Here is a 14,642-nt window from a genome sequence, read left to right on the forward strand (position 1 = left end):
AGGTTTTTTCTGGCCACTCTTCCATAAAGCCCAGGTCTGTGGAGTGTACGGCTTAAAGTGGTCCTATGGACAGATACTCCAATCTCCACTGTGGAGCTCTGCAGCTCCTTCAGGGTTATCTTTGGTATTTTTGTTGCCTCTCTGATTAATGCCCTCCTTGCCTGGTCTGTGAGTTTTGGTGGGCGGCCCTCTCTTGGCAGGTTTGTTGTGGTGCCGTATTCTTTCCATTTTTTTATAATGGATTTAATGGTGCTCTGTGGGATGTTCAAAGTTTCTGATATTTCTTAAAAACCCAACCCTGATCTGTACTTCTCCACAACTTTGTCCCTGACCTGGTTGGAGAGCTCCTTGGTCTTCATGGTGTCGCTTGCTTAGTGGTGCCCCTTGCTTAGTGGTGTTGCAGACTCTGGGGCCTTTCAGAACAGGTGTATATATACTGAGATCATGTGACAGATCATGTGACACTTAGATTGCACACAGGTGGACTTTATTTAACTAATTATGTTACTTCTGAAGGTAATTGGTTGCACCAGATCGTATTTAGGGGCTTCATAGCAAAGGGGGTGAATACATATGCACGCACCACTTTTCCGTTATTTATTTTTTAGAATTTTTGGAAACAAGTTATTTGTTTAATTTCACTTCACCAATTTTGACTATTTTGTGTATGTCCATTACATGAAATCCAAATAAAAATCCATTTAAATTACAGGTTGTAATGCAACAAAATAAGAAAAATGCCAAGGGGGGTGAATACTTTTGCAAGGCACTGTATACTATGTAGCAGTATGTGTCTCTATAATATACTATGTAGCAGTATGTGTCTCTATAATATGTAGCAGTATGTATCTCTGTAATATACTATGTAGCAGTATGTGTCTCTATAATATACTATGTAGCAGTATGTGTCTCTATAATGTACTATGTAGCAGTATGTGTCTCTGTAATATACTATGTAGAAGTATGTGTCTTTATAATATACTATGTAGCAGTATGTGTCTCTATAATATACTATGTAGCAGTATGTGTCTCTATAATATATTATGTAGCAGTATGTGTCTCTATAATATACTATGTAGCAGTATGTGTCTCTATAATATATTATGTAGCAGTATGTGTCTCTATAATATACTATGTAGCAGTATGTGTCTCTATAATATACTATGTAGCAGTATGTGTCTCTATAATATACTATGTAGCAGTATGTGTCTCTATAATATATTATGTAGCAGTATGTGTCTCTATAATATATTATGTAGCAGTATGTGTCTCTATAATACACTATGTAGCAGTATGTGTCTCTATAATATATTATGTAGCAGTATGTGTCTCTATAATATACTATGTAGCAGTATGTGTCTCTATAATGTACTATGTAGCAGTATGTGTCTCTGTAATATACTATGTAGAAGTATGTGTCTTTATAATATACTATGTAGCAGTATGTGTCTCTATAATATACTATGTAGCAGTATGTGTCTCTATAATATACTATGTAGCAGTATGTGTCTCTATAATATATTATGTAGCAGTATGTGTCTCTATAATATACTATGTAGCAGTATGTGTCTCTATAATATATTATGTAGCAGTATGTGTCCCTATAATATACTATGTAGCAGTATGTGTCTCTATAATATATTATGTAGCAGTATGTGTCTCTATAATATACTATGTAGCAGTATGTGTCTCTGTAATATATTATGTAGCAGTATGTGTCTCTATAATATACTATGTAGCAGTATGTGTCTCTATAATATATTATGTAGCAGTATGTGTCTCTATAATATACTATGTAGCAGTATGTGTCTCTATAATATAATATATAGCAGTATGTGTCTCTCTATGATATACTATGTAGGGGGGGGGGGTCAATGCAAATAGTCTGGGTAGCCATTTGATTAGATGTTCAGGAGTCTTATGGCTTGGGGGTAGAAGCTATTTAGAAGCCTCTTGGAAGCCTCTTGGACCTAGACACGGCTCCGGTACCGCTTGCCGTGCGGTAGCAGAGAGAAAAGTCTATGACTAGGGTGGCTGGAGTCTTTGACAATTTTTAGTCCCAGGGTGCTTGTGTGGTTGTGTCTGTTCAATATTCTATGTCTCAACACAGTAGGGCTGTTTCCTTAGAATGTTGCTATCCTCTTCTCTCTCTTTCAGGGCCATGAGCAGTGTACCCAGTGTGCCAACTTCAAAGATGGCGACAACTGTGTCCCGTTGTGCCCTAGAGGGGTGCCAGGGGTGGCAGGGGGCAAGAACACCTTCATCTGGAAATACGCAGATAAGATGAAGGTGTGCCAGCTGTGCCACCAGAACTGTACCGAGGGGTAAGTAAGGGCATCTGTCACAACCACATAAATACACTGCTCAAAAAAATAAAGGGAACACTAAAATAACACATCCTAGATCTGAATGAATGAAATAATCTTATTAAATACTTTTTTCTTTACATAGTTGAATGTGCTGACAACAAAATCACACAAAAATTATCAATGGAAATCAAATCTATCAACCCATGGAGGTCTGGATTTGGAGTCACCCTCAAAATTAAAGTGGAAAACCACACTACAGGCTGATCCAACTTTTATGTAATGTCCTTAAAACAAGTCAAATTGAGGCTCAGTAGTGTGTGTGGCCTCCACGTGCCTGTATGACCTCCCTACAACGCCTGGGCATGCTCCTGATGAGGTGGCGGATGGTCTCCTGAGGGATCTCCTCCCAGACCTGGACTAAAGCATCCGCCAACTCCTGGACAGTCTGTGGTGCAACGTGGCGTTGGTGGATGGAGCAAGACATGATGTCCCAGATGTGCTCAATTGGATTCAGGTCTGGGGAACGGGCGGGCCAGTCCATAGCATCAATGCCTTCCTCTTGCAGGAACTGCTGACACACTCCAGCCACATGAGGTCTAGCATTGTCTTGCATTAGGAGGAACCTAGGGCCAACCGCACCAGCATATGGTCTCACAAGGGGTCTGAGGATCTCATCTCGGTACCTAATGGCAGTCAGGCTACCTCTGGCGAGCACATGGAGGGCTGTGCGGCCCCCCAAAGAAATGCCACCCCACACCATGACTGACCCACCGCCAAACCGGTCATGCTGGAGGATGTTGCAGGCAGCAGAACGTTCTCCACGGCGTCTCCAGACTCTGTCACGTCTGTCACATGTGCTCAGTGTGAACCTGCTTTCATCTGTGAAGAGCACAGGGCACCAGTGGCGAATTTGCCAATCTTGGTGTTCTCTGGCAAATACCAAACGTCCTGCACGGTGTTGGGCTGTAAGCACAACCCCCACCTGTGGACGTCGGGCCCTCATACCACCCTCATGGAGTCTGTTTCTGACCGTTTGAGCAGACACATGCACATTTGTGGCCTGCTGGAGGTCATTTTGCAGGGCTCTGGCAGTGCTCCTCCTGCTCCTCCTTGCACAAAGGCGGAGGTAGCAGTCCTGCTGCTGGGTTGTTGCCCTCCTACGGCCTCCTCCACGTCTCCTGATGTACTGGCCTGTCTCCTGGTAGCGCCTCCATGCTCTGGACACTACGCTGACAGACACAGCAAACCTTCTTGCCACAGCTCGCATTGATGTGCCATCCTGGATGAGCTGCACTACCTGAGCCACTTGTGTGGGTTGTAGACTCCGTCTCATGCTACCACTAGAGTGAAAGCACCGCCAGCATTCAAAAGTTACCAAAACATCAGCCAGGAAGCATAGGAACTGAGAAGTGGTCTGTGGTCACCACCTGCCAAACCACCACCTGCCAAACCACAGAAGTGTGATTGACTTGGAGTTACATTGTGTTGTTTAAGTGTTCCCTTTATTTTTTTGAGCAGTTTACATTAATAATTCACAAATACTCAAATACAGACACAATAACAAAACAATAAGATATACAAATAAATTCAGCAGATCTATTCATATATGTGCTAATATCTTTACAGATGTACTGGTCCTGGTCTGAAAGGCTGTCAGTCTAAAGGGTAAGCAAATTACTCTAGTCATGAACAGTAACTTACAAACATACTGTTCAAATTTAACATAAACGTAGAAACACTAAGCTCACTAAGCTAATTAACATTTTATCATTTGTATGAAGTATTTTCTTTGCATTGATTGGTTACCATCTGTTCCCCATTCAGTAACTCTGGCCTATCAGTGATTGCAGCTGGCGTGGTGGGCGGGATGCTGGCCTTCCTCATCATGGGCCTGTCCGTCTTTGTGTTGCTACGACGACGCCACATCAAGAAGAAGAGGACCCTGCGAAGACTCCTCCAGGAGAGAGAGGTGAGAGGCAGAAACTGAACTGCTGAGTCTCAAGGGCTTTCTAGGGCTGGAATTCAATCACCTGAGATAGTGCATCAAAGTGAACCGAAAGTAAACAATCCTTATCCGCATCTACAGTTAGTTGAACCGCTGACTCCCAGTGGTGAGGCGCCCAACCAGGCTCTGCTCCGTATTCTGAAGGAGACCGAGTTTAAGAAGATCAAAGTGTTGGGATCAGGGGCCTTCGGCACTGTCTACAAGGTAAATACAAATGCTCACGTTTTCTAGGTTTCATTCTGGAACTCCAGTTTCATGGATTGTACTGTGGTACTGTACTTAAGGAACTTATGGGGAATGTGTGTTCAGACTGAATATAAACCAACACCTTTAGACACATCTACATCTGTTGTCAGTTTTTCAATTAACAGCCACATATTTAACACACCACATCATGCATCAATCCACTCTCACCCTCCTGTCATTATTAGTTATTTTACCATTCCCACATTCTACTGTAACAATAAAATATTTCAAGAAATGTTCAAAGTACACACACTGACACATATATCTCATGTTAGCCTGTTAAAAAACCCTACTATCTGTCCTGTCCAGGGTCTGTGGGTCCCTGAAGGAGAGGATGTGAAGATCCCTGTGGCCATCAAGGTTTTAAGAGAAGCCACATCACCTAAAGCCAACAAGGAGATCTTGGACGTGAGTTATATCACTCTATATCACTTCACTCTAAGATGTTTGTTCATGGGAGTTAGAAACTGTTATCTTCCAAATATAAAGACATTCTATATCTAATTTACAGTAGAATCTAAGTTAGTGCTATTAGGCACAGTATGGTATTATACAGTCTAAGTTAGTGCTGTTAGGCACAGTATGGTATCATACTGTCATTGATGGTTATCCATACCATACTGTACATGTACTTTCAAACTAAACAATTCTTTGACAAATTAGTATTTTGACCTAATTTAGCGGCATAATACACTCAGTATTATTGCATGTTACTGGCCAATTTAGGTGTCACGTTTCCTCTAATAGTCTAATTCCAAGCACATGCTCTTCCATTTAGGAAGAAGCTGAAATAATGACAACATTTAGCTTGAAAATGGTGTCAGGTTTCTAGTCAGCGACCTCTTGATGGGGGCGTAGGAAATGGGATTAACTCATTGAGAAGCTTTGGTCCAGGGTTGGGCGTGGGAGGAGGATACTAATTCAAGGTTAAGGTGTTCTGGAAAGGAATTTAGAATCTCTTCCAGTAACCACAGTTAAAAAACACAATCCAGACCTGGGTTCAAATAGTATTGGAAATCTTTCAAATACTTTGGCTGGGCTTGATTTAGCTTTCCTGGCATTGTTGAACCAATATAATATTCCCAAAAGCTCAAACTCCACCCACCTGGCACTCCAGCCAGGCTCACGTAAACGCTCTTAAGTATTTGTATGATTGAAAATGCTTTTTGAACCCAGGTCTGACACAGTCATGTGAATATTCAGTGTCAGACTTCATGGAGCGCGTGGACAGCTGAGGTTTTGCAGTGATGTTGCGCTTGACCTCTTGTCATAAGGTCAAGAGCTCTCTTTAAAGTATTCACTGTTTTGACATATTTTTCTGATCAGTGTCAATGTCTTTTAAGCTGTGAGTTGTTATGAAATGCTCATGTTGTGTTTAGATATCACTACTGGATGTGGGTTTTATGAACTCACAGTTGAATGATGCCACCATCCCTAGCCCTAAATGCTGTGTACTGCACTGTACTGTACTGTATACTGTACTGTATACTGTACTGTATACTGTACTGTACTGCACTGTACTGTACTGCACTGTACTGCACTGTATACTATACTGTACTGTGTACTGTATACTGTACTGTACTGCACTGTACTGCACTGTATACTGTACTGTATACTGTACTGTATACTGTACTGTACTGCACTGTACTGCACTGTATACTATACTGTACTGTGTACTGTATACTGTACTGTACTGCACTGTTTGTGTGTTTTGTAGAAAGCCTATAATGTGATTACTAGTGTGGAGCAGAGTAGTGATGCCCTCCTTCTTGGCCTGTAGTAAATGTTGGTACTGTATCTATCTGACTGTAGGAGGCCTATGTGATGGCCAGTGTGGACCACCCCCATGTTTGTCGTCTACTGGGCATCTGCCTGACCTCCACAGTCCAGCTGGTCACCCAGCTCATGCCCTACGGCTGTCTGCTGGACTATGTCAAGGAGAACAAGGACAACATAGGATCCCAGTACCTCCTCAACTGGTGTGTACAGATAGCCAAGGTAAGACTAAGTTGCATTTAAACAGTCATCGACCGGAAAGTGTTTTTTTAATTGCAGTGATTTTCCAAGACGCAGTTTTCATTTTCCAACTAACCAAAATAAAATGAATGAAAGGGTGTGAGTTTGTGAAAATATGTGTTCTTATTTACTCCTGTTACGGTTACATTTGGAATTTCAAACCACAAAATGCTGGGTTCACCTCCTGGTTGAAGTCATTTTCACGTACTTCCTCATCCTCCTTTTCCCTTTCAAACTGCTCGAACACTAATGGAACTTGACAACTCCCACTCCTAAGGACACATCCAACTTACTGATGAATGGCACCCAGACTATGATGAGGCCCTGAGTTTTCCTGACCCTCATTTCTGACTACCCATGAGTCACAGTGTATGGTATTTAATCAAACAGGATTCAGGGGAACGTCTGGTATGGCCATGTATAGACTCCTATAGACCCCTACAGTTCAAACCTCATTTGACCTCTTGTTGACCTCTTTAAAACCTAATCAAACAACGAGTCATTCAAAAATGTGAATACTGTTAGAATGCTTCCTTAATTTTCAGTAGTAATCGAACAGGCCCCATGTATGGACGTAGACTTCTACCTCCTCATTTGACCTTTCACCTGTGGTTGATCCCAGGGGATGAGCTACCTGGAGGAGCATCACCTGGTGCATCGTGACCTGGCAGCGAGGAACGTCCTGGTGAAGACCCCTCAGCATGTCAAGATCACTGACTTCGGCCTGGCCAAACTCCTCAATGCTGACGAGAAGGAGTACCACGCAGAAGGAGGAAAGGTCTGCCCAATCTCCTCATTCTTGTCATTACTGTAAAGAAAATAGTTTGATTTTAATTGAATTACTGTGAAGTAATGTAACACAAGAAACACATTTTTTGTAGCGTAAATATGATATTATAATCCCCTTTTGACTATGATAGTATGATAGTATGATAGTATGATAGTATGATAGTATGATAGTGATAATCTATGTTGTTGTCATTATCTCCATCCCTTACCCAACCTATGATAATCTGTCCATAACACAGATGCAATACTTTACCTACATACCTAATGTTGTATTAGCCATCTGGAAGAACTACCTCAGGTTTGTCTTGCACAGTGAGCCCTAAGTCATGAGAACCCTTTCTCTGCAGGTACCAATCAAATGGATGGCACTGGAGTCCATCCTCCACCGGACATATACACATCAAAGTGACGTGTGGAGCTATGGTAAGTCAGGAGAACATACATACATAGTCAGGAGAATTAAAAAATGGTAAAGTGGTTGTCCCACTGGCTATCATAAGGTGAATGCACCAATTTGTAAGTCGCTCTGGATAAGAGCGTCTGCTAAATGACGTAAATGTAGATGTATACAGTACATCATGTGGAGCTATGGTAAGTCAGGAGAACTTACATGGTGTGGAACTATGGTAAATCAGAAGAACATACATCGTGTGGAGATATGGTAAGTCAGGAGAACATACAGTACATCATGTGGAGCTATGGTAAGTCAGAAGAACATACATCGTGTGGAGCTATGGTAAGTCAGAAAAACATACATCGTGTGGAGATATGGTAAGTCAGGAGAACATACAGTACATCATGTGGAGCTATGGTAAGTCAGAAGAACATACATCGTGTGGAGCTATGGTAAGTCAGAAGAACATACATAATGTGGAGCTATGGTAAGTCAGAAGAACATACATAATGTGGAGCTATGGTAAGTCAGGAGAACATACATAATGTGGAGCTATGGTAAGTCAGGAGAACATACATAATGTGGAGCTATGGTAAGTCAGGAGAACTTACATGGTGTGGAACTATGGTAAATCAGAAGAACATACATCGTGTGGAGATATGGTAAGTCAGGAGAACATACAGTACATCATGTGGAGCTATGGTAAGTCAGAAGAACATACATAATGTGGAGCTATGGTAAGTCAGGAGAACATACATAATGTGGAGCTATGGTAAGTCAGAAGAACATACATAATGTGGAGCTATGGTAAGTCAGGAGAACATACATAATGTGGAGCTATGGTAAGTCAGGAGAACATACATAATGTGGAGCTATGGTAAGTCAGAAGAACATACATAATGTGGAGCTATGGTAAGTCAGAAGAACATACATTGTGTGGAGCTATGGTAAGTCAGAAGAACATACATAATGTGGAGCTATGGTAAGTCAGGAGAACATACATCGTGTGGAGCTATGGTAAGTCAGAAGAACATACATCGTGTGGAGCTATGGTAAGTCAGGAGAACATACATGGTGTGGAGCTATGGTAAGTCAGAAGAACATACATTGTGTGGAGCTATGGTAAGTCAGGAGAACATACATCGTGTGGAGCTATGGTAAGTCAGAAGAACATACATAATGTGGAGCTATGGTAAGTCAGAAGAACATACATAATGTGGAGCTATGGTAAGTCAGAAGAACATACATCGTGTGGAGCTATGGTAAGTCAGGAGAACATACATAATGTGGAGCTATGGTAAGTCAGAAGAACATACATAATGTGGAGCTATGGTAAGTCAGAAGAACATACATCGTGTGGAGCTATGGTAAGTCAGAAGAACATACATTTACACTATTTAATAGGATTAATGCACTAATACCTTTACATTCTGCCAAAACACTAACATGTCAATGCTGCATCGTGTCAGAATTAACTACATTGCTTGTGTAACTCCAGATACATAAATAATGATTATGGATCATGTAGATCTGTTAGAATCAGGTCCAGATAGGGATATTGGTTTGCTAGAGCCTGGGAGATGAGAGAAACGGGTATCTTGTCAAAGAAAACAGTGTCTTGTCAAAAAAACATTGAAACCTCAACTTTCTCAAGTCCCCAACACACACCCCACCCCTAGTTTAGACACACGCAAGCCTGCACACAGACACACACATGCTCGGCGGGCCAGTCTCCAGATCCTGTCCCCTGAGGTTGGATCGTGTCTTCCGTTCTACAAGGCAAAGACATCAGTAGCAGAAGCCAGCCCTCCTCCTCCTGTCTTTCCATCCTCTTCTCCTTTTCCCTTTCAAACTGCTCCAACACCAACGGAACTTGACAACTCCCACTCCTAAGGACACATCCAACTTAGTGATGTTGACTGTGGAATGTTTTGGAAACTAACTTAACATTGTGTTGATATCTGCCTGTCCACTTTTCTGGAATGAAAACAATCATCTTCCCTAGTGATTGAACTTGAACTGAGATTGTGCCACTATCATTAAGTGTGACAGTAATTAATGTTTTTAACTGCGATTATGTCAATGATTGTGCCTCAATCTGTTTCACTGTACCTCTGTTTAGGTGTGACCGTGTGGGAGCTGATGACGTTTGGGACCAAGCCCTATGACGGCATCCCAGCCAATGAGATAGCAGGGGTGCTGGAGAAAGGGGAGCGGCTGCCCCAGCCTCCCATCTGTACCATAGACGTCTATATGATCATGGTCAAATGTTGGATGATCGACGCAGACAGCAGGCCTCGTTTCCGGGAGCTGATAGCGGAGTTTTCCAAGATGGCGCGGGATCCCCCACGTTACCTTGTCATCCAGGTAAGCATTTTAACTCCTTTGTCAGGAATAACTGTAGAGTCACACACAACACAAACCTATTAGACTCCCTCAGACACTGTAAGGTTAGTGAATAACCACCTAGCTACTCTATCATTCTTTCTGACTGGTCTTTTGGTACTGATGGTGAGTTGTGTGTGTCTCTTCCAGGGTGACGACCGGATGCACCTCCCCAGCCCCACCGACAACAAGTTCTACCGCAGTCTGATCAGTGGAGAGGACATGGAAGATGCTGTGGATGCAGACGAGTACCTGGTGCCTCAGCATGGCTTCTTCAGTAGCCCCAGTACATCCCGTACCCAGCTCCTATACTCTATGGTACAATAATAGTAATATATACCTCAGCACCTTCAGCACACAGCTCCTACATTATATGGTACAATAACACATCAACTAGGCTAGCCATCATCTACTGCTATGTGGCAGACACTTGTAACTGAAAAAGAGGCAATTTCCCGGACATAGTCTACGACTAGACTAAAATGCATGTTCAATGGGGAGTCTGAATCCGGTAAACCAGTCCAAAGAAAAGGTTTCCACCAGCCACTGGCTCTCTGTCTCTGCGCTCATTTCTAACGCAGAGAATAGTTTTTTAGTCTATTACAGGAACTGGATAATATGACATCATTGCACTGAATCAAAGAAAAGTGATTCCATTATGTCTCACTTTTTTATGCTCACAGCTCTTCTCTGTTCTTTTATAAAGAAGGGTCTGCAGAATGTTGTTATCCACCTCCAAAATGGACGTAATTGGGCAATTTAGACTACTGGAGGCAATTTAGGTTTCCCTACACCCTGGATTAGAACCAACAACCTTGTGGTGAATTGTTTCTCCAAAGGCTAGAACATTCTCTTTGTTTATTTATTTATCCTGTATTTAACTAGATGAAACCAGGTCAGGTCATGTTGATACTGCGTCTCCCAGTTCAAGTTCATAGTTAGCCCCTGTTGCCATTGTGGTGAAATTGAATCATGGTGTACGTAGGCTGGGGAGGAAACAGAGTAAATTACATTGACGTGGGCGTTCATACCGGGTCATACCTGGCTTGAACCAGACTCCCCTCAATCACCCAATCTTTCCTGTTAAATTGTCATCAGGGGTACTCTTCTTCTTCCCCCGTCCTATTTCTGTTCTCCCCCCTCACCCCTGCTTCCTCCCAGGTGCCCCTTGATTAATGGCATTTAAGATGAGGAGAAATCATCTCTCTTTCCTTCTCTGTCTGTCTTAAGACTCATCTCCAAGAGGTCCAGTGTTGGCCGTATATCTAGGAACTTATGCCTGCCACTGAAAGCCGGCTGGTTACTCCATAAGCTTTCAACTTTGATTACTTTTGCAGGCAGCACTACTTATTAAATAATTTTCTGGCAGAATACAAGTGCAGGAACCTGATTTTTTATAATAGCAGCGTTTGGTTCACTACACAGATGGTCGCCTGTTTAACTTAGTCCCATTTCCTCTTATTCAGCCTGTCGAAAATAATGAAATATGTCTCAGCTGTTTTGTCACTCTTTTTATTTATTCATTGTGGTTGCTTTTATTTTACCATCTTCTTCATACACATTTATGAAATTAAAAGGTTTGACCTTTCGAAACATTACTGTAAAGAACTACCAAGAGCTTATAAGAAGTATGTCTACAGTAATGAGTATGTGTTTTTGTGGGATTTTACCATGTGTGTTCAGATGTAAATGGAAGTGTTGACCTGAGTGTGAATCTGTGTTTCAGAGCCAGAACAGCACATTGAACAGCAGCATTGGACTGTGCCACAGCAGAAATGGGGTAAGAGAGTCAGTAACCATCACAAATGCACATTGAGGTGTATTGAAAAGGAAACTTTGCAGTATTGACATAGTCTTTCACCATTCAAAACAACTGATCTCTAATTCATTGGATACTTGCAGTTAAGGTGTGGCTTTGGGTCAACAACATTTTTATTTTACCTAGAACGGGTTCCCAGTCAGAGAAGGGAGCATGGTTCTCCGGTACATTGCTGACCCCACAGACAGGTTCTTGGACCACGCCTTCCAGCCAGCTCCAGGCAAGTATCCTCCTTTACCTCCCAAAGGGTCTTAACCCCAGAACATGGCTAATGTCATTGGATATAATGGGGCGGCAGGTAGCTTAGTGGTTAAGAGCGTTGTGCCAGTAACCGAAAGGTCGCTGGTTCTAATCTCCGAGCTGACTAGGTGAAAAATCTGTCGATGTGCTCTTAACCCTAATTGCTCCTGTAAGTCGCTCTGGATAAGAGCGTCTGGTAAATGTAATATAGTGATACACCTTCCTTTTAAAATAAAACAGTAATGTATTATTTTGAAAGGAAGAGTGACCTCTGCTGGGCAATAGCTGTAGTTCATATTCCAAGTAGAGCACCTCTGTCATTGCTTACAAAACTACAATTTAACGTTTCATTCACTGTATGTCCACTTAGTACACAGAGGGCTTGTTTTCCTGCTGTAGTAAGTAACTCCTGTAATTTTGCCCCCACAGACTACATTAACCAGAACGGAGTTTCGGACATGATGAACCCTGTATACCAGCACCCTGGTCCCCCTCGCACCCTCCTCCCCACCATCTCCTCAGACGACACAGAGGCAGAGTACCTGAACTGCTATAAGAACGGGGCGGTTGGGCCTGAGTACCTCAACACCCTCCAGCCCCCCCTCCTCTCCCCGACCACCTCCAATGGCATCTCCCCCATCACCTCCAATGGCCTCAACCCAACTGCTAACGGCCATTACCCCATGTCCAATGGTCTCCTCTCTCCCACCTGCAATGGCCTCTCCCCCACTTCCAATGGTGGTCTCCACTGCGTCCAGAAATACCAGCCCCAGAACAGTATAGATAACCCAGACTACCAGCAGGACTTCACCCCCTCCATCAAGACCCACATCCCGGCCGCAGAGAACGCAGAGTACCTGGGCCCAAACTGAGTCCTATTATCCCCTCTACTCCCACTGTGGAGGGAATGAGACACCAGGGAATAAGGCTCTCTATCCTACTGAGAGAAGACATGAGGTCTTTGTTTAGGAGGGGTAGCAGTACCATGGATTGGATTGTACTTTGCATTGTATTTATCCCTGCCTAAAGAAGCCAGAAGTGAGATAAGTGCAGCTTTCCATTTTGTTTCGCCAGTTGTAGTATTGTATAGTACTGCGAAACTCTCCTCATTCCAAAACCTCTTCCATTTCAAACTGAGTCTGAACAGATAGAGATGTGAATCATGTGATAGAAATGAGGCTCTAGGTCTGGGTGTATTCCACTCCATTGTGTTCAAACAACCAAGAGAAAACCTTAGGCCTATGAGATACTGTAGCCCCTATCGGAAACCCATAAGAGTTGTCATGTTGCACAATGAAAAGTTGTGATCAGAATGTATAAAAGGAGAAACACTATTACTAGACAAAATAGTGTATCCTTCAATCCTTGGTATCAGATGCTCCAGAAATACTATTATATGTGGCAGCACACCCTTTTCTTGCCTACACATAAACGGTACTTAAAGATGTCACTGATACAGGATTGGTGTATTGAGTACATAGTATTATTGGATATTTAGCTTCCACAGCTTAAGGGCTGGAAACTGTTAGAACAACAGTTAGATGTCTGGGCTCTTCTGTGTGGAACCTGCAGTTTGAGACCCACTGGAGTCAAATGTTGCTGAACGTTGGTGTTAGAAGTGGGAAGGAGGAGGCTCTCATCAGTCTGATGGTGGCTGGTCCATGGAGTTCATTGATGGAGGAACTTCTGAATCATGACGGCACTCTTTCTGAAGGAGGGGTTCATGAGGACACAACAATGTCAAATGTTGCTAGAGATGACTCTGCTGAAGGCTCTATAGCAGGGGTATTCAAATCTTACACTGAGGTCGGGAGCCTACTGGTTTTCTGTTCTACCTGATAATTCATTTCATCCACCTGGTGTCCCTGGTCTAAATCAGTCTCTGATTAGAGGGAAATAATGAAAAAAGCAGTGAAACTGGCTTCGAGGTCCAGATTTTAATTTGAGTGCTCTATAGCCTTTATTATATGGCCAGATGGGAGATACACTGTCCCCTGTTGGTGCCCCAGTGTAAAAGCATCAATATTAGTACATCTGTGCTTATTATTGTTTTGTACAGTTGGGTCTTTAGTTCTGACACTACATCTGTAAATCTTCTAACAGCTTTAAAGTCTTGCACTCTTGCAGGAACTCAAACTTTCAAAATGAATCTCTTTCCTAGTTTTAAAGGAATATATGAAATAGTTACTTGACATTTGAGAGCCTGCTGTTCGACAAAGGTACATGTACAGATAAATGTGAGATTATGCTGTGTACAATATACTCAATATGGTCACCTATAAATTATCCTATCAACATTCCTCATCTAAATGGTCTTGCCACTTTATATATAAATATACACTTATTCATGAACTATAATTTTCATTTCAAAGTGAAAATGAATAAAACGTTTTATATTTAACTATTTCTCGTTTTCTTTAAAGACATATTTACACTGTT

At 42.3% G+C, this 14,642-nt stretch overlaps 1 protein-coding gene across 1 annotated transcript in view; it reads left to right on the top strand.

The window, feature by feature from the left end:
* The window catches only part of LOC311099166 (epidermal growth factor receptor-like), a 79,152-nt gene extending 64,556 nt beyond the window's left edge, over window positions 1-14,596 (top strand). The window contains exons 15-27 of the mRNA XM_084139843.1: window positions 2,158-2,324; window positions 3,936-3,974; window positions 4,134-4,278; window positions 4,396-4,518; window positions 4,870-4,968; window positions 6,373-6,558; window positions 7,199-7,354; window positions 7,713-7,788; window positions 9,882-10,126; window positions 10,295-10,462; window positions 11,871-11,924; window positions 12,090-12,183; window positions 12,633-14,596. Coding sequence (XP_083995969.1) covers window positions 2,158-2,324; window positions 3,936-3,974; window positions 4,134-4,278; window positions 4,396-4,518; window positions 4,870-4,968; window positions 6,373-6,558; window positions 7,199-7,354; window positions 7,713-7,788; window positions 9,882-10,126; window positions 10,295-10,462; window positions 11,871-11,924; window positions 12,090-12,183; window positions 12,633-13,075 — 1,995 coding nt within the window. The 3' untranslated portion in view covers window positions 13,076-14,596. The remainder of the gene's footprint in view (window positions 1-2,157; window positions 2,325-3,935; window positions 3,975-4,133; window positions 4,279-4,395; window positions 4,519-4,869; window positions 4,969-6,372; window positions 6,559-7,198; window positions 7,355-7,712; window positions 7,789-9,881; window positions 10,127-10,294; window positions 10,463-11,870; window positions 11,925-12,089; window positions 12,184-12,632) is intronic.
* The last annotated feature ends 46 nt before the right edge of the window (window positions 14,597-14,642 follow it).

Source organism: Coregonus lavaretus (assembly GCF_964263955.1).
Source record: "Coregonus lavaretus genome assembly, chromosome: 23".
In the NCBI taxonomy this organism is placed as follows: Eukaryota; Metazoa; Chordata; class Actinopteri; order Salmoniformes; family Salmonidae; genus Coregonus; species Coregonus lavaretus.